The sequence below is a fragment of the Falco naumanni genome, chromosome 1, assembly GCF_017639655.2.
Source record: "Falco naumanni isolate bFalNau1 chromosome 1, bFalNau1.pat, whole genome shotgun sequence".
Taxonomy (NCBI): Eukaryota; Metazoa; Chordata; class Aves; order Falconiformes; family Falconidae; genus Falco; species Falco naumanni.
In genome coordinates this window covers 14,141,552-14,166,547 of record NC_054054.1, presented here as the reverse complement: position 1 = coordinate 14,166,547, position 24,996 = coordinate 14,141,552, and the positions used below count along the sequence as shown (strand labels likewise).

At 40.3% G+C, this 24,996-nt stretch overlaps 3 protein-coding genes across 15 annotated transcripts in view; 2 read left to right on the top strand and 1 right to left on the bottom strand.

Annotated features, from left to right (window-relative positions):
* OTUD4 (OTU deubiquitinase 4) overlaps window positions 1–5,802 on the top strand; it is a 35,877-nt gene extending 30,075 nt beyond the window's left edge. For 9 of the 10 annotated variants that reach the window (XM_040582006.1, XM_040582034.1, XM_040582025.1 and 6 more), the window contains one exon: window positions 1,788–5,802. In XM_040582006.1, coding sequence (XP_040437940.1) covers window positions 1,788–3,032 — 1,245 coding nt within the window. In that variant the 3' untranslated portion in view covers window positions 3,033–5,802. The remainder of the gene's footprint in view (window positions 1–1,787) is intronic. The other variant, XR_005826045.1, reaches the window with a different exon arrangement.
* A 361-nt stretch (window positions 5,803–6,163) lies between these two features.
* On the bottom strand, window positions 6,164–23,388 carry ABCE1 (ATP binding cassette subfamily E member 1). Its single transcript, XM_040582098.1, has 18 exons — window positions 23,241–23,388; window positions 17,427–17,585; window positions 16,845–16,930; window positions 16,226–16,323; window positions 15,695–15,812; window positions 13,625–13,762; window positions 13,387–13,456; window positions 12,129–12,225; window positions 11,076–11,165; window positions 10,354–10,475; window positions 9,442–9,663; window positions 8,892–8,951; window positions 8,747–8,805; window positions 8,467–8,577; window positions 8,230–8,372; window positions 8,017–8,139; window positions 6,935–7,046; window positions 6,164–6,693 (listed from the first exon to the last, which is right to left on the bottom strand). The coding sequence occupies exons 2-18, from the start codon at window positions 17,527–17,529 to the stop codon at window positions 6,646–6,648; spliced, it is 1,800 nt and encodes a 599-aa protein (XP_040438032.1). The 5' UTR covers window positions 17,530–17,585; window positions 23,241–23,388; the 3' UTR covers window positions 6,164–6,645.
* ANAPC10 (anaphase promoting complex subunit 10) overlaps window positions 17,598–24,996 on the top strand; it is a 44,902-nt gene continuing 37,503 nt past the window's right edge. Inside the window, exon 1 of one of the 4 annotated variants that reach the window (XM_040582112.1) lies at window positions 17,598–22,804. In XM_040582112.1, the coding sequence (XP_040438046.1) occupies window positions 22,434–22,804 (371 nt within the window). In that variant the 5' untranslated portion in view covers window positions 17,598–22,433. Of the gene's footprint in view, window positions 22,805–23,438; window positions 23,931–24,996 lie in introns of those variants that run through there. The other 3 variants (XM_040582147.1, XM_040582137.1, XM_040582130.1) reach the window with 3 other exon arrangements.

The window sequence follows — 24,996 nt, the reverse complement described above, 5'->3', positions numbered from 1 at the left end:
TTATAATAATAGTCGATGTGTTTATGTGGTGCAAATCTGTGTGGTTAGGGAAGAGGCTTATCCAAAATAGCAACGTTTCCTATTTCTCGGTAAGGACTAGGGTTTTTTTTGCTTAGTTTCTCCCTTTTTCTCTTACTCCTGTCAGGCAAGCTACTTTGGAAGAGGTGCTGAATGCTCTGAGGCTTATTCCACATGACTTCGAATCCAGAAGTAATGATTTTCTTTGGTGTCTGTGCATGGGAAAGAGGGAATGTTCAGCACAACTTACAAAGTAAACTTAGATTAATAACTGTGTGCCTAATACAAGTCTCTTTGCTTAATAGAAATTCCATAAGCCAGAAATAAGCATCACTGAAATATATTTAAACAGCAGTTATTTCAGAATCAGCCTACATACGTTTGGGACTCTCCTTACGGAGATGGTACCGAAAATGGTACTTTGCATTTTTTGGGATGTAGTCTGTCACTTTGGTGCTTCAGCACCATCTACTGGTCCAAGTACCGTGTTGGAGTAGTTGTGCTCCTCACTGGTGACCAGGCAGCGTGGTAGACCTGGGAACTACGTTTTGCATTACCCTGTCCGCTGCCTTGGTCCCGGGTCCTGTCGTGCTGTTACACCCTTTCCAGCTGCTCGTGCAGGGTGAACCAACTGGTTCCTGGTGAGAGGCAGACGGGGTGGGCGTGCCAGGGTGGGTTTGCTCCAGGAACCGTTAGTACAACTGTGCCAGCTGTTGGGCTCCGCTGTCTACCTACATCAGTGTGTTCTTAAGACAACCTTGTGCCTCCCGCAGCCTTACGTGGTGTTCTGTATGGCCTGAAATAGGTATAATATTTGGCACTTTGTATTATGCAATCATCCTACAATGTTGCTCTTGGGCCAGTTGCTAGGTACCATAGTACAAACACAAAGGCTGCCTTCATAAACTGAGCAATGTGACTGTAAGCCATTGTGCGCTAGTTAGCTACTGTGGAAGCAGAGGAAAGGTGTTGCGTTAAAGGGGAATGGAGGCAGGACTTCAGGATTGTGAACGTAGCTTGTGTTCACTAACAGCACAGAAAAGGTTGCTGCGGAAAATGCTGTGCGTCCATTGCGTGACTCTCACCAGTAGCTGGAAGTGTGTTGTATTTTCTAAAGAAACCTATCCCCCTGCTTTATGAAAGGTCTTTTAAGAAAGCTGGTCTGTAGGTTGTGTGTGTACACATGGATTTTAGTCTTTACAGATTGTCCTTGGGGAAATAATCTTAACTCCAGGTCTCAGTGTAGTATTTTTTTTTCTTTTCCCCCTTTTTTTTTTGTCTTTTTTTCTTCTGGTTTGGTGTGCGTTTTTTGAGGTGAAAATGTGTGCATGGTGCGACTTGTTTGGATTGTTTATCCATTAGAATTTTGAGAAGTGAGCTAGTAGAGTAAATTGCTGATGAATAATTGTGATTCTGGAAAATGAATTTGAAATGCGTCTCTTCAAATGCGTAGATTAAGCTTGACTTAATAACATGTGTTTATATAGAAATTGTTACTAAGGTAATTTAGTTTTCTTACTGGTAGTAACTTGCCCATTTCAACTGCATTTGGAAGGAAAACAAAACGAGAGCATCATCCTGGGGCCTAGCTATTTAGAACTGAGGGCAGTCACTGTAAAAAAAAAATAAAATTGACCTTTACTTCCTGTAACCGTTTCAAAATGGTAAATGACCTGTATGTCTGTCTGACCAGTCAAAAGACCAATCACTGTTGTGTGTGTTTGTTTTTTTGCTTTTTTTTCCCCTCCCCCCCTCCCCTCATCTTGCAGGCATACAGTTGTCCCATGTGGGCACCGCATTCTTACTTGTACCCCCTGCACCAGGCCTACTTAGCTGCTTGTAGAATGTACCCAAACATGTCCCTTCCTGTGTATCCGCACAACGCCTGGTTCCAGGAGGCTCCGCCGACGCAGAATGAAAATGAAACTGCACGAACAAACAGGCACTTTCCTGTTCAGAGCGAGGCCAGATCCAGTGGTCAAATCCCCCAGGTTGATAGTAGATCTCCATCACTGCCCTTGATTATACCGACAGCTCATGTGTCAGAAAGTCAAGGACAGGTCTGTGTAGAACCAGAGAATGCAGTGCAAGCGCTTCATGCAAACTATGAGGAGTCCCTGAGAGGGAAAAATATGTTCCCACATTCACCCTTTGGACACAATCACTTTCTAGGAGCTGTTCCAATAGCATCTCCTTTCTTTCCTCACTTTTGGTATGGGTACCCCGTTCAGGGTTTCATTGAAAATTCAGTAGCAAGACCAAATGTTGTCATCTCACCCGAGGACAAAGAAGCAACAGCTAGCACCTCTGCAAGCATGTATGTGGCTAAAGAATGCAGCCCTCCTGTTCCTGTCGTAAACTCTGTGGAACAGCTTCAGAAGACTCACAGCAGCAGCAGCTCAAACACTGTACCATTCCCTGTGGCAGGTGGAAGCAGTGAATGCAGCGCCCCAAAAGAAACTTCGGCTAGGGCACCTCAGCTGGAGCAAACTTGTCCTTCGGCTTCTCCTGCTAAGCAAAAACCAGCTGGGCAGCAAAATCGTTCTCTGCAGATGCAGGGGACTGAGAGGCAGCAAACAGCAGCGCCCAATATTCCGCCGCTGTCGGCAGAACCATCAAAAAACGAACTAAAAAATAGCATTCCCGGTCGTAAGGAGAAGACTGATAAAGGTAGAGATTCCAAGGGTGCTGGCAATCTGCAGACAGAAAGCAGGGCACAGAGAACGAGGGAAGAGAGCTCTGAAGATGAGAGTGAAGTTTCAGATATGCTGAGAAGCGGTAGATCCAAACAGTTTTATAACCAGACTTATGGAGGCAGAAGGCCTAGACTTGAGTGGGGTTATTCCAGCAGGGGAGGATACCAGTTCCAAAGAACCGAGGAAGCCTGGAAAGGACCCCCCAGCAGAAGCAGAGATGATGGCTACCAGTATCAGCGAAACTTTAGAGGAAGGCCATACAGGAATGACAGGAGAAGGGCAGCACTGGGAGATAATCAGAGAGGGCATCAAGCGTAAAATGGATAATAGAAGACTTTAAAATACAAGAAGTAATTGGAAGTAGCAGTTTAAAAATCTTAATCTTTGTTTTTAGTGAAGTTCAAGGATATGTTTTAACTTCTGGTGAGTAAAGACAAGGAGGATGTGAACTCCTAGCATATGTTTTTGGGGGGATTATTGTTTGGCTTAGTGTTTTTTCCTCAATGTCAAATTAGAAAAAAAAAAAATAGGTTTAGTGTTTGAGAATTATTTTTTTCCCCACAAAGGTTTGTGTTAGAGGATGGATATGTATGTTTACTAGAGTGAGAAATTATAGCATTTGACGTGTTCTAGATTCTAAAATTGATAGTAACATTGCACCAAATATAACTGTATATTTTATCATACAATGCCTTAGTTCTGAACTGAGCTAAAGGAATTCTCAGCCTACTGCACTGTTGTCTTTGATATGCTTCCAACCCAAAGGCCTTTCATCTCAAAAAAAAAAAAAAAAAAATCTGTCAAACTTGAATGTTTCTCTTCAGTGTGTTACACGTACGGCAGCCAGCTAACCCTGTGTCTTAGGTATGTTGTATATAGTTCTTTTCATATTCATAGGGTATATTTTTGAATTTTAAAAAGCATTTATTTGTTGAAATCAAAATCAGAAGACAAGCAGTCAAGAATAGCTGTGTATAAATTGGTAAGAATGGCTGTTTCCACCAAGAATTCTTAATACTGGTGTGACTAGAATGGTGCCTATGCCAACTGAATTACAAAGACAATAAAAATGTAGATGCTATGCATTTCCAAAATAATTCTGCATCTGTTATAATAGCAGAAGTTTTTTTAATGCCACTTTAACACTAATGCACTGACAAATCCTAGATATTTTGTGAGGAGAGATGCATAAAGTACATGTTACGTGTTTTTAAGTTTGTATGATGGAGCTACTGTTCAGTATTCTTTTGTTGTTGCACTGTTGATGCAAAGTTTGTTTTGCATGTACAACTCCTTGCTGGAACTACTTTTAAAAGCAAGATGGAGAGTCTCGGTGTGCTCTGCTCTTCCCTACAATTCAGAAGAAAGTGGCTTCTGCCTTATATTTTTACACTGTGTCAGAGTTCTGATGCTGTTTCTTCTGACCCCGATAATGATCTCCGCAGTGTTCCTGTTGCCTTTGCAGTTTGGACGTTCGGCTGTCCAAACTTGGAGAGTGCAGTGTGCACAGTATTCACTCAGCTCTGTTGCTCTGTAAAATTAACTGTTGTGTATATTTTTATATCTCTGTATATACTAGTATAGGTGATGGTACACTTTCTTTCATGTCTGAGATTGAGGAAACCTGAGTGAGTTACGTGATTTCTTTTCAGATGCATGCCATGTATAAAACCCTACTTAAAATAAATGTTTGTCTTTTCACTTTCTTTATTATATTTATGTATTTGAAATCGTTGCAGTGACATGAAATGCATGTTTTGTTTTGATAGAGCCATTTGTAGAGAGCAGCGGAACTATAAACTATAGATAGGCAAGATGCTAACTAAACAGGGATGTAAACTGGATTTCTACTTCATATTCAGAATAGTGGTAGGGGCTGTACTGTGGGTGGCTTTTTTTAAAATCGAAATAGTTTTCAGTATTCACAGTTTTGAAAGAGACAATCTTTAGTTCTCAACCTGAAAAACTAAGCAAGGAGAGAGGGATTTAATAGGCAATACCATTGCGGTCCTCTGTTTACGTCTGCTACTTATGAAGACCTTAAACTGTGGTCTTGGCATCTTGGGAGGTTCTAAACCATAACTCTAGCTGTAGCCCAAATCTGTCCAGCCGTCACCGAAATAATCATTCGGTACTAGAGCAGGCATTTAATCATGAGCTTTGTTGTGAGAACAAAGGCAGTACATCATCTACAGAAACTTTTGGGAAATAATGGAAAACATAGGCATGGCAGTAACTGGTAGAGCTGTGCTGTTTTAGAATTACTTTTAAAAACTAAGTATTCAAGCTGAGCTTATACTCTGCCTTGCTATTCAAGGGCAGTTAAGGACTGAAATGAGCAGATCTAGTATTGTTTTTCACCTTTGCTGATTAAGTATGGTTTTCTCTGGTTTTGCTTAAAGACTTGTCGATTGATTAGCCAAACCCTTTACCTGGGGCAAGGTTGCAGGATCCCAGTGGTTAGTAGGGGACTACATGTAATATCTAGCATATAATGAACTGAGGTATACGGTTTCAGGTATTTGCTAAACAACATCTTTTCCTTACCATAATTAGGACTGATTAACAGAAGATGCAGAACTCGAGTCCAAAGGGATGTGTTACTTAAGTTTTAGTTGGTCTTTGGAAGTTTTTTGTCTAAACACAGGGTGGGGGTGGTATAAGGCTGCATTCATCACCTGTACTTCAGAGAGTACTTCTCCTGGGGTAACAGAGGTGGTCTTCTGTTGTCAGGTAGACAGGGGAGTGTATATATAAACACCCGATACTACCAAGGTTATAAAACACCAAACCACTGCCTTCTGTAACTTAACAGGCAAAAATGTAAATAAAGAGCAAAACTATAATGATTTTTGCATGCTAATGCAGGCAAGACAAGCACTGTCGCATGGAAAATACCCTTCCTTACTTTTAAGATACATAGCTGAAAGGGGTTTTACATGTCTGCACAACTTACTTGGAAGTGACCTCTTAAATAAGTACAGGTACTTTTCCCTCTGTCTCCTTGAAGGACCTTACATTGTATGGATAAGCAATTTTTTTATTTACCTCCATTTTTGTCTACAGTAAGGATTAAAGCTTTTGGTTTAGGCAAAAGTAATTCCTGGAAAAACTTAATCTTTCTATTCAAAGATGATTGAATGGGTTGGAGGGAATGAGTTGGAAAAAACAGCCATTAACCTTTCTTTACTGTGGAGGTTTAAGTTAGAGAAGATTGAAAGGATTTTAGTGTTTTCTTCTATGACTTTAATTGGTTTTTCTTCTGTAGCTAGGTCTGAGAAGATGCACAGGCACAGATGACTAAAAAGTGTATCTTTCTATTATTTGTATTCCATCTTTTGTGTGTTCTTTTCTATAGTATGCAAAAAGGTGTACATGACTACATGATATAAATAAACACACTTCTGAATTAGTAGCGCAAAAGTTCTTGAGTTATGTCACAAGAGAGCTGTAAGTTAGGAGGATATTTATTTATGACACCCTCATCCAGAGAGATTCAATCTTTTTAAAACAGGAGTTGCTTCTGTAGCTTGACATTCTTGGTAGGCTTCCCTCTTTGAAGCTGTTTGGCATTTAAGATTTTTAAAATGAGGAAGTTCAGTCAGTACTTGGTACATGAGTAGGATATATTGAAGTGAAAACCTCCTTTAAATTTTGAAAAAGCAGGAGACTCATTTGCACAATTTCAAGGTGGTCTATTTTGAAATTATTACACTGAAAATAGGGCTGTGTCACCAAAATATAGAAAGTGGCAGTTTTACTTGTACTAGGATTTACACTGCTACTGGTCTCAGATGTTACACGCAGCAAGAGATTTTAAGCTCCAAATGATTAAGTGTTCTAAAACCTGACTGAGCCTTCTCATCGACACATGTTTAGGTTCCAATATGCATTTCTACATGCCAGTTACGAAGATGCTCCGATTCAGTATTTAGTCATCCAGGAAAAAGTAGTTTCCACTCTTCTTTTGTTCCACATCCTTGGGAAGAGAAAGAATGTCAGTATTAGTTGAAGTAGCCTTTGGCAGACTTGAACATAGCTGAAATACAAGGCACTTACCTAAACTCCTTTCTACTTTACTTCTCTTACTACTCGTTTCACATACTGTTTTCCAGCACAGCAAAACTACCAGGTTAGTTTTTGTTCTGTAGCTTACTGTAAAACCTGGCTTTATATTGAACAGTCATGGCTTCGTCACGGTAAAGGTGTTTCTCTCTTACCTTGATGGAATTGAGTTTGTTTATTCTTGGTCTGTAATTGTTGGGGTCTCTTCTAAAAGTGATTTCGAGTTGAGATAAAAACTTATTCATTCCAGCCAAAAGAGTTTGTGGACTGTAGAGAGAAGAACATTCCAGCTACGTTTTCAGAAATTCTATACAATGCAGATTACAGACAGCTCACTCAGGTGCAGTAACACAAATGCGAGCTGTGTTTGATGTACCAGGATGTGCTACACTTTCAGAGAAATTACATCTCAGGCAAGAAGTCGTAACTACTACTCTCATCTTTCAGCACGATCTCGGCATGGTGCTACAAGGCTTCAGACTGCTAACTCTACATGCTTTTTATTTTTTATCTATGTGTGCTGGAACACTTGGTTCTTTACATTTAAAGAAAAAGAGAGCTGCACCATTAGCAGGGTAAAACAAAGATCACAACATACACTGATGCTGAGAAAATGTTAAGTGATTGTGACTTCAAATAAGTTTGTTCTTAGAAGACTACCATCAAAACCAGGCTAGCAGCATGTAACACGTGGCTAGACAGCCTTGTTTACTTCATTTGGCTCACATTAAATACGTGGCAGTTACACTGGTCATAGATCATGTACCTTGTATGTTGCTGTGCAGACTTGCATGTGACAAGGTTTGCACGCAGGTTCAGTTAGTACACTGCTTTCTTTTAATACATCTGAAAGTTATTTTCATAAGCACAGTTTACAATTAGTCCTTTTTTCATTCCTTTCAATCAATACCACTTATTTGTTCTATTCTGATAGTAACTTCATTGGTGTACAGCTGCATAAGGTTAGTTTAAGCCAGGAGCTGGTCTTGTTTTTGAGGGCTTGGTTACATTCCAACTATGCTCCAACTCCATCTAGGCAGCTTCCACATGTGGGTCAGTCCTCACTTCAGAGCAAAAGCCAGAACCCTTGGGACACTCTTGGATCAGTTCAAATGTGGCTTAAATTTCCATTGGCAGGGACGCTGCACTTCCTTATTTTTGTTGCTGCTTCTGATAATTTATTTCTTTCTATATTGCCCTTCTTTATCTTGCTTACTAATCCAAACAAATCTCTTACCTGTTTGCAAGTGTATTCTTGGAAGGAATACCATCAAAAACAATCACACGATCGGCAAGATACGTAGCCATGATAAAATCATGTTCTACCACAAAAGCTGTTTTTTTAGCATGGAGAATGAAACTGAAATAGAAATAAAAAGAGCGCTGAATGTAAACTTTTTGTTAAAGTACTGAAAATTTCAGTTATTTTTCCCCATCGTGTATACTTTACCGTTTAATGACTCTAGCAGCCATTAGACGTTGTTCAGAGTCCAAATACGCCGAAGGTTCGTCAATTAGGTAGACATCTGCAGGTTTACCAAGACACAGAGCTAATGCAACGCGCTGCAACTCACCACCAGACAATGTCTGAACCTGCCGGGGTGGGAGGAATAAGGCCGTATTTAGTTCAGGTACAGGTAGAGAATTAAAGAAGAAAAGTTAGGATGTTGTCTCAGGCCATTAATACCTCCTGGTCGATGATGTTTTCTATTTGAAGGGGTTTCATTACATCAGTTACAAACTGGGGGTGGGTATAGGCATCTCTAATCTTCTCATGCAGCAGCTGCCGGACACTTCCCTATTGGAAGAAAAACACTGCCACTCACTTTCATGTACCACGCCACAGGAAAACAAGAAGAAATACAATTAGTGGAGCTTTTTGTTCCAGGCATAAAGAAATTCTACCCGTGTACTATGAACATGCCTTTTGTAGGAAACAATACTTAATAAACAAGGTTTGAACGTACTGTAGATTTAGGACTGATCTTCTGTGGTTTGTAGCTGACATTTAAAACTGGAACCTCACCTAAAAAGAAGATAAAATTTTATCATGAAAACAAAAGCCTTTCCAGGATCTTTAAAACGGGTTTCAGCTAAGCTTTTAAGCACTACCTCCTTCATCAGGTGTAAGTCTTCCTGCAAGCATCCGGATAAACGTAGTTTTGCCAGTTCCTAAAATAAAATGCAAGTTACATGTTACTTCAGACTTTTCAGCAACTTGGACCTCTGACAATTAAGCCGCTGATACAAAAAAAGACTTAATAAAGAATGTATTTTAAAATTAGACTGCTTTGAGAATTCCTGTACTCACTTCCAGCAAGCAGTACTCATTATTACTTGTTTTTCCAAATGGAAGAGACATCTAAAGCTACAACAGCCTAGACATCTGGCTAAGCTCACCAGGTCCATCTCTGTTGGCTCACCCTGCCAATCTTAAGTTCTTAAAATGAGGTAACAGAGAAACACAATGGCGTGAACATTCGATAACTTCAAGTTCCCACTGTTCAGAGACCGAGCTCATGGGGGGGTATCTTCACTAGGAAACCAGCAGTTCAACCAGGCTCAAACCCAGTGGTTTTGAAGCCTGGCCCCCAGACAGCAAAAGGGCTTTAGGAGAACGTTTAGGGCTGTAGGAACAGCTTCAAACGAGAATTGCACTTACCATTTTCCCCCAGCATCACCATAATTTCAGAATCCGTGAATTCTCCAGCTACTATGGATAGTTCAAATTCTCCCATCTTTTTTTTCATTCCTGGATATTTGTACATACACATCTTTTTAACCTCTTCTTCATTAGCTGTCTCAGCCACTTTAAATACCAGAGATGCATCTCGAAACCTTAGATTCTCTGTTGGAACATAGCCATCTAAGAAAATGTTTATGCCTATGAAGGAGGGGGAAAATATAATTAAAAAGAAGTCTACAATAAAGCAAGACAAGATGAATTTCAGTTCTTGGCTGTAAATTCCAATTAGATAAGGAGAACACTGGATTTGAAATGGCAAGTTAAAAAAGGCAACAAAACCTCCTGATGGAAAGTGTGTATATTATGCAAATTGAATGAAGAAAAATCTTACTAAAATTACAGCAAGGCTATAGAAGCTTTTCCTGAAATCCTAGTATTAGTAAAGTGCGTAGGGTTTAAAGAAACTACTGCTGTTGGACCCATTCTCACAAAAACAGTTATTACTGACTCTCGGTGCTTCAAGTGTGGTCAATTCAGTCGAACGCTACATATCTCTGTACTGTACTAAATCTCTGCTATACTTTCTCTACTATTTATAGGGTCTTTTGTGAAACTCCACTATTTACAAAACACCTGCAAGTATAAAAATAATGTCCATAGTGAGAAGCAAAGGGCATTTCACAATTAAGACTTCTGGGCTGAGTTATAAATTTAGGATCACGGCAACCAGAGATTTTGCACAAAATAAAAAAGTGTTTTTTTAGTTACTGAACTGTAACAGTAAAAAGACATCATGTTCACATGACAACTAGCATTTTAGCACCTTTTCTTTTTTCCTTCCATAGAATTCTTTTGGTACATTTTAGAAGAGACAGATTTAAGAATTACCTTCTCTTACGCTGAAAGGCATAGTAACGACACCGTAAGCACTTGGCACACCATACAGGCAGCAGATAAAGTCAGAGAGATAATCTAACACACTTAGATCATGCTCTACAACAATAATGTACCTGAAAAATAGAGCCAGAGAGATGCTTTGATACTTCAATACGACACATTTTTTTCTTACTCTAGACTTGCATAATCAAAAGTTATCAACATGGTTTTCATTTAATATGGTTTCTTAGCTTTACACTACATAAGAACAGAATTCAAGTCTCTGATCTGCCTTTTTTTTTTTTAAACTGTACAATAAACAGACATCGTGAATGACAAGCTGAGAGTCCATCTTCAGTGTAAATTGGCAGCTTTTTTATGTACAGTAAGTGGAAGGATATTGACTGATTAGAGCAAAAAAATTCTTACCAAATTTTAAGAAAAAAAAAAAAATCTTTGTGAGAAGGGGATGGAACAGCAACATTCAGGTGAAAAATAACCACCTGTATTTTCACATCCTTATTACAAAATGCCGGAATAGTACAGAAATGATAGGAAATAAGTTTCCAAAATGCAAAGGAATAGAATATTATGGACTTAGAATATTTAAAACATGTATTACTCTACCATACTGAGAAGTCAGCATTTCTAGGGAGAGTGACTGGATGTTTCCTCCCTCTGTAAACAGTCACCTATTATTACAGTCTAGCAAGACATTTAAAGTTTGCACTTACCTGTCAGGGTTTATTAGGGATCGAATAGTAATGGCAGCCTTCAAGCGCTGCTTGACATCCAGGTAGCTAGAAGGTTCATCAAACATGAAGCTAGCCCCAAAAGAAAGAATTAAGTCTTGGTGAATGCAGGCTTTTAGTTATTTCAACCTAATACTAACATTTCAAACATTAAATAATCATTATTTATAATGAGAAAAAGGGACAAAGAATGAGAATTATATACTGACATCTGTCCTGAACCTCTGATGACTGTCACTTGAAATTATTAAAAGATTCAAGTTAAGTATTATTTTGCCAAAAGCTCAGACAGTTACCAAATATTACGAGAAATCAGCAATCTATTAGGAATCCCATGCATTCAGTTCTGATTCGGCTTAAATTAACATGAACTAAAAAGTGCAAAAATGCTTAAGGAGACTGAAAGAAGAACATCTTCCAAAAGAGAAAAACAAAATAACAAAGCAAACAAGAAAATCCACCAAAACCTGCACCGACCAAAAAACCCTCAGCCAAACAAAAAACCCACAACCCAAACAACAGAAAAAAAAATCATGACGTTTATAGAAACCAAAACCCAAACCCCTCCAACTTTTCTGGTCTTGCTTTCTTGGTTCCAAGGAGTCAGGAAACACCATGGACTACACAGTAATTTCCTGGTTGCAAGACAGGAGAAGAGGGACACAAGTTGTCAGAAGTGGGGAAGCGTCTGTTCATTTCTTATTCAGCGAGGCAACTGAGGTACACTGTCAAACTGAATATGTTTATTTGGGATTAGGGAAAAGGTTAGGAAGTTTTGATGCTGAAATTTAACACCGGCCTCTGAAATTAGCTATTTCCAGCCAGATGAATTAAAGTATAAAAAATCCAGAGCTTATATATAGAGTAAATGTGGATCTTGGCTGCAGAGTTGGTAAAAAAATATTTATTTTTCAAAATTATTTTTTAAAAATTATTTCAAACAAGTGTTATTTCTAACAATAAATGTAGATTAGAGGACCATATTCTGAGACAGATTACTAGAAGCAGTGTGTAACAGAAGTAAATTAAACATACATATCAGCCTTCTGAATGCAAACAACCGCACAAGCAAATCTCTGAAGTTCTCCTCCTGAAAGGTCCTCAACATTTCTTTCTTTCAGATGGGTTAAGTCTGCAAATAAGTGGTTAATTTTAGGTATGTTATAACCAACACAACAGTTCATATTTTTATTACCTACAGAAACATGTATAATCACAGCAGACATCCTACACAGAGGAAAAAACAGAAAGTAGTAAAGTGAGTGTTCAGTTTATATAGAAGCATCATCATGCTATTTGTACGTCACAGCAAGTTACAGCTTCTCTGCAGCAGTAGCTGATTAATTGGTACGGCTGCTATTTATAATGCAGGAGGAGTACATTTTATTTGTTTTTCCGCCAAATATTTGGTAAAGATTTCTGGCCCTTAAAAGGAAATTATACCAGTTTTAAAAGTGTTTCAATAGACCTGGCTGAAGAGTTCTGATTTTTGGGAAAACCAACCCCCCCCCCCCCCCAGGTGTTACAGCAAAGGGGTTAAGCCTGTAATTTCTCATCATCTTTATGAACAGCAAATTTCAAGTATACACTGTTTCACTGGTAAGTTAAGCGAGACTCAAAGACCATGTTTCCTAGTGGTACAATGCAGCCCCCACCTTCACCACCCAGATCTACCAAAAAGAACCCTGTTAATTTAGCAACACCTACATTAACACCTAAATTTAACAACAACTGAATTCAAAACATTACTGTTATATATATACATAAATACAAAAAATTACTGGGGCTAGACTATGCAAAAATTGTTCTTATTAACTGCATTACTCTCAGAAGTCAGTATTACTCCCGTTATAATTAGTTCTATACAGGGCTTTTTGTGGGGGAAGAAAAAGTTTTTTGTACTTCGGTATTTTCTATATGCAATGGCTCCCAAAAGAGGGGATGCTAAAGATTTTGCCAGAGTTGCAAGCAAAAGCAAAGCGGCAGATGGTAACTGGAATTTTTCCAGATTTAAAAATAAACACTTTCTACCATGACACAAAAACTGCATTAGATTCTGTTAACTAGCATGTATCAATTAGTTTGCCTTTGCCACTTGAAAGTATTACTTACATTAGTTCAGATATGCTTACAGCAAGCCCTAGGCTTTAAAAAGTACCTTTACTTTTTTTCTCTATTTTTTTTTAAACTGGTGTAATTTAAATCTACTGTCACATTAGTAGTAACTTTATTTTGTTCAGTATATATGAATTTCTTACATGCTTTGAAGTTTGACTTCACAAAAATCACTTACCAAGTTGCTGACATACAACAGTTTGTGTCTTAGTTTCATCCTTCCTATCCAGAATTGATCCCACTGTTCCCTGCATGATAAATAACAAAAAACCCCACCAAAACAGTATTTCAACATTGTAAATTTCAGACAGTAGTGGATTTTTGACATTGAATTATGTTGCTAAATAAAATCTTTAAACACAAGAGAAGTATTCCAGGAGAAGCTCCCAGCCTTCTTAGCTCATGAAATTTCTTACCTTTGCAGCTTTAGGGATCTGGTCCACGTACTGAGGTTTAATGATAGCTTTCAGGTCATCTTCCAGGATCTTGGTAAAATAATTTTGTAATTCAGATCCTCGGAAATAAGTCAAAATTTCTTGCCAGTCAGGTGGATCCTGTGACAAAAGAAAGCCTGTGTTTACTTATACCGTTCTAAAAAAAAAAATCATAAAAATAATTTTTAAAATTCTGATCTATTTAGTTACCAAACTGTTATGTTACCTCTGCAAAGTTTCCATTTAAAAAAAAAAAATAGAGGAAAAATTGTAAACTTGCAAACTGAAGGGGTAGAATGAGATTTTTTTTTCCAGGTGTCACTAGCTCCTTCAAGAAAAAGGATTTTAAATTTGCACCTAGGACATCCAAAACTGTCCTTAAGACACTTAAGAAGCTACGAGTGAAACTACTTCATGGAGAAAATGATAGCATGGATTAGTTTAACTGCACTTATTAGTGATCTGATCCACCTAATCCAAAGGAAGATCGTTGGACTGATAAAATCAGCTTGCACAAACAACTCAATAAAATCTGGTCACTTTCTCTGCTTCTAGCAAACTTCCTTCCAAGGAAACAGAAGAAGATAAAGGAAAAATGACAGGAAAAAAATAACAAACCAAACGAAACCAAAAAGGGAACTTTTCAGAGCAATCAGCCAAGAAAAAGTCCCAACTTGTACAGTTTTGTTGTACACAGAGTACTACTCTGAATGGTGCAGAGTTAATTGTTTTGATGGTAAGCAGCAAGGAAACAGAGCGACACAGCCGTATTTCCAAACCAAGCAAATACACAGAGGAAATGCTTGATAAGTTTTAGAGCAGAAGCAACATGGAAGATTCGATTCATACCATGTGTTTCTGTGATCATATTGATTTGGCTCTTCACAGGGAAGTCTGATTTTGGAAGCATGGTAATTCAATTAAGAACACATTCAGAAAGTCAAAAGTTTTGCTATTTCTGCAATACTACCACCTGAAACAAGAAGTCCACAAAATAATATAAAGCAAACTTGAAAAGAAGTGGAAAATGTAGCTGGGAAATTATTATTTGTAGTTTTAAGTGGCAGCCATGAAATGAGTAATTTATGAAAATGTTACTCTTTCAGCTAAAGAAACTGATGAACAAATTTTGAACACACTTGTTCCTACAAATCCTTATTGAAGGACAAAAGTAAGCATCAGAATTCAATTGTCACCATGTAATTTGAAGGTGAGAAGGTGATAATTGAAATACTGTCTGATAAGAAGAGTCACAATAGTTACAATTTAAGTCTTTTCTCTAATAATATTCCCTCTTTGGAGTAGTCCTGGGCAAACAAACTCTATAAGCTATTTTGCCTGCTGGCTGCACAGTTCAACTTTGTGTAAATACATAGGAAAATGGGTTATGATCTCCCTTGAAGACCACCAGATTACAAGTTTTTTTATGCCTAGAAAAAATATATCAAAATTTCTAAGCAACTCTCAACATGAAAGAACTGAATATTTTCAGAACTCTGTATTAAAATGTACAGTGGGAAATACCTTCAACAATAACTTATGATAACAACGTATTTTGTAAGAGATCATCTTCAAAAGAATCAAAGATAAAAAAGCCCAAGAGATCATGTGATAAGTGTTCAGACACTAGAGCTGTTCAGATAAAAACAATGTTGAACTTGAAGAAAATCCAAAACTTCAGCTACATAAATCCCTTGAGGGGGAACAGGTAAATTGTGCCGGGGAAAAAACCTGACATTTTAAAAGACTGGTATAAAAAACAACCCCACCCTTAAGTGTGACTTACAGAGAGAAACCTACCTCTGATATTTATCTTTAATGAGTTACAATTATAATTAGAATCCTTATCTTTCTTGAAAGTTCTACAGAATTTGCAAAAAAGCCTTTGTTAGCATCCTTCTACTATTGTTTTGTGTGGAATACGTCATCGGCTGTTAATAGGGAAAGCACCAATGTCTTCACAAATTCTATGGCATTCACAAATAATGAAAATTCAGTGAAGAAATATACAACTATCTATAACACCAACTGTAGTTTATTGCTGATACATACATCGTATTTTCCAAGATTTGGCTTCTGTTTTCCTGCTAAAATTTTCAAGGCAGTTGATTTTCCAATACCATTGGTTCCAACCAATCCCAGTACTTCACCTGGACGAGGGATAGGCAACCTGTACACAACAGCGATAACTCTGGATTATATTAATGCCATCAGACACCAACACTTGGTGGTAAAGTAAATGTTACAACCTGTTTTAAGACTCTCTGATTATTTCCACCTACTTTGTTCACTTGCCAGTATATAATTCAAATTAAATAAATAGTCCTTAAAAGTAGAAGACCACAGAAAGATTTAAGAGCAGTCTGTTCTTTAAACAGGAGCTCTGTAAAATGAACACTGAGGTTTAATTGAATTTTAAGACTTTTTAATAAGAAAAAGGTAATTAACATTCAAAAAGAAGCTACTGAAGTAACAACCAAGAACTCCTTGATGTGCACTATGTCTCCTTGATGTGCACTATGTTTAGACTATCAAAAATTTGAATGTTTTGTCTCTTTTATGTTGATTTGAAAAATAAAATACCTGTGAAGTTTGAAGGCATTGGCACAGTATCTGTGTGTTGTTTCTTTCTCCAGGTTGCTAGGTAAGTTAACAATTGACAAGGCTCCAAAAGGACATTTCTGTAATCGAAAGAAATTTATAGATTACTGGTGTACATGAACAACTTATTAACAAAATTCGATGTTCTGCACAGCCCCCAGCTGTGGATTTAAATATTTTTAAAAGAACTTTTACCAGATTACTTTCCTTGCATTTAGACAATCAACTTTCCAAAGAAGTTCTACACCACATTTTTCAAATAAATAGTTAGTGATTTAGACTATCAGTCTACAATACCGATAAGGCATGCTGCATATATTCTCTAGCTCTTTTACAAAAACATCCTTCTATTGCTAGGTGTCTACAGCCACAAACAAAACCTAACAAAAGCCACAAACAAAAAGTTACAACCCACACCCTGCAACCCAACCAGGTTCACCAAGCTGACACAGTATTTTACTTTCTATAAACAGTAATAATTAACAATGTCTGATTATTCAGGGAAACAAAATTGCTTTTTGAAGCTACAGTATGCATTAATAAATACAACAGCAAAATAAGGAAACTGTATCACTTTAAAAAGAGCAGTCTTCACTTTTACCTTGATGCATATACCACAACCAATACAAAGTGTTTCTGAGATCCACGCTATTTTGCTCTGTGATGTGACTTCTATGCAGAGTTTTCCTGGTGAAAAACAGTGAGATTAATTCAAGAACGTTTCTGATGAATCAGAATTCTTGCCAGTACTACTAAATTCCAGAGGAACATGTAACTGATTTATGTTCACTGAAGCTTCAGATCATCCAAAGAACTGAAGAGTGGCATTATTACTACAAATTGTTCATGCTTTCAGTGATACTTTAAAGGCTTTATGAAATGAAGTATGAATGATAAACAAAACCCTAGCAATTATAAAAACCTAGTTCCTTCTAGTAGAAAAGGAGTCCTCAAACTACAGCCTGTGGGCTGGATATGGTCCCCCAGGGTCCTCAATCTGGCCCCCAGTATTTACAGACCCCCCCTGCCGGGGGTTGGGGGGGAACCAAGCAGCCACAGATGGCTGCCTGCCACTTCATCCGCATGCCGGCCCCCTGTTTAAAAAGTTTGAGGACCCCTGTAGTAGAACATTATTTAAAAATTCTCCAACTTCTTAAATACTTTGTTAAATCACATCTCTTACCCATTCGAACCACAGGACAACTCTTCTTGCATTCCTGACGGCATTTCTTTGGCTTACACTTGTCATGGTTGACAATAGCAATTCTTGTTAATTTGTCTGCCATAATGCACAATTTCGTGTTAAACACCAATTCTGAGGAGTAGTGGGAATCTTCCAGATCTTAAGGGAAAAAAAATTCCAAAAGATACCATAATTACTGACAGCACAGAGAAGAACATACGTATCTGAAGTTATTGCTAGTAGAGTTCAGAAATGAAAAAAGCAAAAATTATTCAATTTTTCCCTCTCTTTTAAGCAAGATGGCAAACAGGGCAAAGTCTCAGATACAAGTAGTAAGGGTGCCGATGTGTAAATAACGGCACATATCTTTAACATCAGCTTTCCATTTCATTACTGTTTCTCTGCTGTAAAAAAAACTGTGATTATATGTGAGAATGTATTTGTTTCCAAGAAAAGCATGTCACAGTAAGAACAGAAGAATGTATACAAATTCCAGTTTCACAAGCTGCCTTGTATAAAGTAACCTTGTTCGTGCTACAGTGTCTGGTCAAGTCAAGTTGTGACTGCAACTATTACTCCAAGAATCTGATCATAATATTTTTTCAAACTGTATGCCAATATTCTATATTAAATGATTAAAATACTGTAAAATTTAAGCTAGCTTTCAAAGTGAAGATTTGTAGTTGCATATAGAAAAGTAATCCAAGCAACGTGAACCAACATACGTGACGTTTCATTCTTTTATCTTAAGCTCTATTAGTATTTGAATAACTACACTTACATTCTACATTTCCTAACATGGCACCAATAACTATAATATATCCCAATAAAAACAAGCAAGATTCTTAATAAAATTACTTTATTTTTAGAACAGAAAGGTCTTGGAGCACTAGACTAAACATTCCTGAAATAAAAAATAAATGCACTCAAGTGAAATCACTACTTGTATGCCTCTACATAACTGTCTCTTCTCTTGCTTAGGTATTTATAATGCCCATTGGTAAGCACTGGACCGTACTGGGAATTTATGTCAACAATTGCAGCAGAAGGCAGGGAAGGATGAACAATTTTAAATTTAACTCTTGATTTAAAAAAAAGATGGAATGTTTCTAAAATTGCATTTATATTTACACAAAGTACTGAGAATAACAATAATAATGATTTTAACTTCCTATGAGCAACACACACCTAAGGACAACTCTTTCTACTTGCTTCCGCTGCAGAAGAACAAGCCCACTGAATTATGAGGCGCTCAAAGTTTACAAGTGATTACAAATGACAAACAGATTATTTATTTTTTTTTTAGGTCTAAAGAAAGACCATAAACAAAGTACAAAGCATTTCCAGTTCAGCACTGCTAAATAAAGTGATAGCAGCCCTACAGATGATGCCAATTCAAAAACATTGCAATTCAATGCAATATGTATCAGTAGTTCAAAGACGTAACTGGGAAGGAGTCTTGAAATACTTCAGGTTTCCACATGGCCCACACATGCGCTTCCTTCCAAGAAAAGGATTCCAACATTTCTTGTTAAAGAAAGCATTTCCTGCTGGATGTCCAGTTCATCTTTGCTACACCAAACTAAAGTATGCTGCAGTGGTTTAAAGACTATTTACTATATACAGCTATTATATGAAGAAAGGCTGTGACTTCCAATCCCTGAAAGAAGCAAGAATAAAATAGGTGCACGGCACATTTATCACGTTAAAACTCCATTCTTCTCTAAACACACCAGTGAATTTTAGATAGAAGGAATCCTATAGATACTACTGTAATATGAAGGAAAGGAAGAGACTGGCATCCAACAAGGAGCAAAGGTCAGAAATGAAGAGGTTACTGTATCTTTAAATCCATTATTACCATAATTATGAATATTTTAAGTAGTTCCTTTTGAAAGTGGTAGTCTTATTTCTCTTTTCAACGTCCAAAGAGTTTTTAAATCAATGTCTAAAAGACATTCTTCACCAGATATAAATGAATGTAATTATTTGTCATGCTGCCAACCAACCTTATTGTGGCACTTTTTACTTGTAACATTTTTTTTTCTTTCATCTTTTAACATTTCCTAAGCCCAAGTGTCCTAATAACATAGTTTATGTTTTCAAGTAAATGATTTTTTTAAAAAAAGTATTTTTAAAAGTGATTTTACAGTTCTGTACCATCAGACCAGATTGACAAAGTAGGGCTGAACATTGCAATTACATCCATAGACCAGACCAACAGGAATGGAATAACGGGTTTGCAATTCTCACTTTAATACATTTTTCTTACATAAGACAACAAGAAACTGGAAGTCTTATCCTTAAAAACTACAAGGATCTTTGAGTCAGGGTAACTTTCTAGGAGATAGATACTGGATTTTGTTAGTGCTTCAAATAAAGACACATTCTTTGGGAATATATCCCTGTGCTTTTAAAAGTCCTGTTCACAGTGCATAGAGTATTTGGGGGTGAATCACTCGCTCTCCCTTTGGTTTTCCAAGGCAAGTGCCCAATCTGGGTCCGCCCTTGCTCCAACAACGCCTTTGTGGCTGAGTATGAGCAGCCAGACCACACTGCTTTTCTTTCAGACAGGGTTCTCCCTCTTATCTTAGCTCTAACTGGTATGTATGCTACTTCTATGAGTTACAAAAGCGAGACAAAGACAAAGCTGCCACACTTGAGGAGCTTACCTCCGCTATCCAACCTCCCAAACCTCTGGTTTGAGGTTACCGCCTGAGCAGTGCCGGCAGCAGATGGGACAAACTCTCCCCTCGGCCACCCACCCACCCTCCCAGCCTGGCGTTTGGTTTAAAGCATCAAAGCAGGAAAATGGGATGGGGGTTGCTCTAAAAGACCAAATCAAATATGGCTTGAAACAACTAGTTTTTGCCACCTACCTCTGCAAGCTTTCCACCTAGTCTCAGTGGGATAATTAGACTGAAGTCTACACTACTACCCATTGCTGAATCAAGTCATGGTTGGTAAGTAATAAAACAAGTCAAAGATTCTTTTTTTTTTTCTTCTAACTTATTTATAAGGGAAAAAGCCCATTTGTGGTGAAGAGTTTTGAAGGGGCCACAGAAGCAAGTACTCTAAGCACTCAAAAGTGTGGGGAGGGGACGAGACTAGAACTAATGAACCAGCATGGAGACATACACTCATGCCCCCCGGTCCCATCTACAAGATGGAAATGTAAGTTTATCCAAAACTCTCCAGTGGTCTTAAACCATTTTCAGAAAAAAAAATAATACTTGTGACTTCTGTCACTTCGGCAATATTTCCAGGACTGTCCTGAAGTCTGTGATGATAATTGTCCACAAGAAAGAAAAATAAATTTCTACTTAGAAATGACAGTTTAAAGCAAATTAAACACTGTCCAAAACCAGACGGGACTCAAATTACATATTTATATGCAGTCACTTTGCTGGCATTTAACATACCAAACAGGATCTACTGACTTCAGGATGCAGACAGCAGAAATCTCAATACACTGAACACAGCTCAGCAACACATACAATATACATATGATACAATACAGCATAGCAGTTGTTAAGTGTAGTCAGCAGTTTAAGGGCAAGAGAAACTGGTATTCAGAAGCTGTATTTCTCCTTTCCAAATCAAGAAGAACAGGACAAAAACCAAAGTAAAAAAACATTAATTTTTTTATTAACTACAAGAGTAAACTGTTATTTTTGAATCAGTGGCTTATGATGGAGTGACATGAGAAAATCTTTCCACAACAGCAGACCGATGACACAGGTGAAAGAATGAGAAGGAATAAGAACTGCTAGCAAATAAAACAAAATAAAAAAAAAAATCTAAAAAACTTGACAGTAGTACTGAAGCCAAAAGCTGCCCATTAAGTCCAATTATAACACTTAATACAAACACTAAAACATGTCTAAAAATAAGACACAAAACATGTTGTCACAAGCATTTAAAGTCAGCATTCTTAGGCTGACACAACCGCTGCTCTCTGTGACAAACCAGAAGGAAAAAAAAAAAGGCACATAAGACAACCTTGCTACCCATCACAAAAGGAAACAGTAATATACCATCTGTAGAGCAAATGCAATGTACTTACATTAAGAACATTTATTACTTTCACAGGCTTTAGAGTTACATTAGAATTTACTAAGTCCAGTCAACTATGACCATGAAGGACCTGTAATTGCACTGAATTATTCAGACATAAAGAAACATTAAAAGAAACAAGTAAACGAAGACTGAAACATAACCAGAGACAATTCAACTACTAAATGATGTGAAGGCAAGATCCGAGTTCAGAACTGAGCCATACCTTAGTTAACTTGCAGAAAAACAGGTAACATTTTATTAAATTACATTTCATCAGACCTCAAAGGTAAATGCTGTGGAATGAAGTGAGAATGTGCAGCATTTCCACTTTCCTCTGAAAAGCATTAAGCTCAAGAATTATCTCTCAGTGCATTGCTAACGGACTACATAGGGTCACTCCATAACAAGAAAATCAAGAACTAGAATACCCAAAGAAAATTTAAATGAAAAACAAAGGGCAGGTTTTCAAATATGCGATATGGGAGATCACTAAACTTCTAAGAGCCAAAGCAGAAATAATCATAAATGCTACGGGCACAAACAAAATCTACTAAGAATTAAGAACCAGGCTGTACTTAAGGTTTTGACGTTGTTTGAGAAACTGAGGCAACGTCCAATAAGTTTAAACAAGCCCCGAACCTCCTCACTGTATTTAACTCATTATATTACTCATAAGGCACAACATGAATATGAAAATAAATACGTTAACGTGAAAAGCATATGGTCAAATATACTGACGCAGCATAACGAGCGGGTGTGTTTCGCTGGTGCTGCACAGTGCTAATTACCACTCAACCTTTAATATTTCCTTTTAACATGAAGCAAAGCGCATGAGAATAAACCCATAAATCAGCACGAAAACTGCAGAGACATTTGACGACCCACTTGCTCAGGAAACCAGAGCAAAGAAACAAATCACAAGTGGAAAGCGGCCCCGGAAAGCGGCAGATGACCCAGCCGAGCGCACCCCGAGGGGCCACGGCCGCGCTCCGGCAGGGGATTGTGTGCCGGGGCCTCCGGCCTTCGCACCCGCCCGGTACCAAGCAGCCTCACCCGTTACCTCAGCACGCTGCGAGAAGCATCACTTCACCCCCGAGCCGGCACACGGGTAGTAACTTTCCCCAGAATAGGGCAAAACACGGCTTTGCCCCCTCTCCAGAAGAGGTACTCCCCTGCTTGCACAGCAGAAAGCCGCCCCCCCCGGCCCCGGCCGCGCCAGCAGCCGTGGCGGGCTCCGGGCCGGGGGCGATGCCCGGGGCACGCCTCCCTTCGCCCCGGCACACGGCGCGGACAGCCGCCACAAACGCGGTGCCCAGCAGGTGAGGGGCGGCCCGCCGCGAGGGCCAGCTGCCTGTGCGGAGCGGGAGTGCCGGCCCGGGCGGGGGCGGCCTCCCACCCCCCGCGGGCCCATCCTTCTGCCCGCGCCGGCAGCGAGCCCCGGAGCAGCGCGGCGGGCGGCCCGGCTCCCCCTGGGCGTGGGGAACGGCTTCAGGGCAGCCCGGCGCTGCCGCCTGCCGGCCCGGGAGCAGCCGGCCCTGACGCCCGGGTGAGGGGCGGCCACGCGGCCTCGCTCCCGCGGGGTGTGGGGGGAGCCCCAGGCCCCGGCGGGGGGCCGAGCCCGGCGGCGGGGCAGGGCCGGCAGCACGGGAAGCCGGCGGCGGCTCCCGGCAGGGAAAAAGGGCCCCTTCCCTACCCGCCTCCCTCCCGTGCGAGAACGCCGGCATCCCCCCACCCGCCTCGCCGGAGACCGCTTACCGGGAGACGGGGGAGAGAGCGAGGCGCCCCCGCACCCCGGGCCGGGCCACAGCGGGGAACCGCCTCCCCTGTCCCGCGGGCCGGCACGCAACGTGCTCCCGCCGCTGCCACCCGGCCAAGATGGCCGCCGCCCCCGCAGGGAGGGGCCTGGGCGCGCACCATAGAGAAGACGGGAGGGAAGGGACGCTCACCATAGAGAGAAGGGGCCCGTTTGGAGAGAGAGCGGCGCCTCCCGCCGCGCGGCGGGATCAGCCCGCGCGCGCTGGGGATGTGACGGTTGGTGACGCCGCGTCCGGGTGACGCCGCGGGAAGAGGCGCGTTACGCGCGAGGTGCGTCTCGGCTGCCCACCCTCAACCCGCAGCGCTCCCTGCGGGGGCAGCGGGCCGCTACGGGCCACACCGGTTCCGCACTGAGGGGAACCCGCGGGGGTCGGCGGGCTCCGCCACTCCTCACCGGCTTCGCGCGGACTCATCCCCCCCTCCCCCGCCCCCGTCGTTCTCATTTAAACGGGGCTCGTGCGGGGTTCTGCGCGTGCGCGGCGGGGGCCAGTCCGGTAGCTCCTTGGCGGGCTGCGGGCCCTGGTGAAGGTGACGGGTCCTGCCCGCGCTGAGGTGATCCCTCGCGCTGAGGTGCCCGCCCTGCTGCCCCTCTGCCGCCCCCTCACCCACCGCAGCGGCTTCGAGGATCAGGTGGGGACGTTGCTCCGTACCGACCTGGGGGACGGGGTGGGGAGGGAGGAGATGGAGGACGGCGTTGGCGACCGTAGCTTGTAGCCGGCCCTCAGCCGGTGACGGGGACCGGGCCGGGGGGTGAGGTGGAAGGGGTGCGTCTTCTCCCGCGCCTCGCCTCCAGGTGTCAGGGCAGCCGCGGGAGCTGTGGCCGTGCCCGGGCACAAGCGAAGCGCCGCTGGCTCGGGTGGGCGGCTGGGGGCTGCTTAATCGGGTACCTCCTCCGGGTGCCTCCCTCAGCGACTCCCCCCAGCTGTGAGAGGGGAGCGTGATCTGGTGATTAAGCACAGCCGATGTATTTCGTGAGTAGGTGATGTTGATTTATTTCCAGTACTTAAAGTGTTTTGTAGGCTTGGGAGATGCGGCCACAGTACAGTGTTGTAAAGCTAATTAATGGTACTTAAATTCGCAATTGAAAGCCCTATAAAGAAGTCGTAGGGGGAAGGCTACCAAGGAGCTTGAGTGAAAGCAGCTTGGTTTGTTAAACTGACTTCATCCTCTGGTTGCAGTGTTTTTCAAAGGCTGCTTTTACTTGCATAAGCACTTGTAAAGAAGTGCTTGCATCCCTTACAGAACAGCTTATATCCCTACTAGGTACTTTTAGAAGTCTGGGCTTGTACAAAAATATGTTTGTAAAAAATGTATTCGTTTAGATTGATTAGGGATATATGTATAAAACTGGTAATGTACTTCTCTTGTGCCGTTGCTCTGATTACCTTATTTTTAGTGAAATATATTTGTGACAGTGAAGGACTTAAGGTAATTTTCACTAATAGGCTTAAAGTAATATACTGAAGGCAGAGTAAAAGTAATAGGTATTTAAAATTGTATTGAGAGAATAATATGAGAGATCAAATGTACAGGTGAGCTAGTTGTTGAAATAGGTTGCTACTGAACGCACACTATCATTGTTAAATATTAATTAAATCTTAGTAATTTCGATGTTCAGTGTTACTGTTCAATCTTCCACCTGGATAAAACCTAGGAAGCATAGTAAGAGACTAGTTTCCAGATATATCTTGAAATC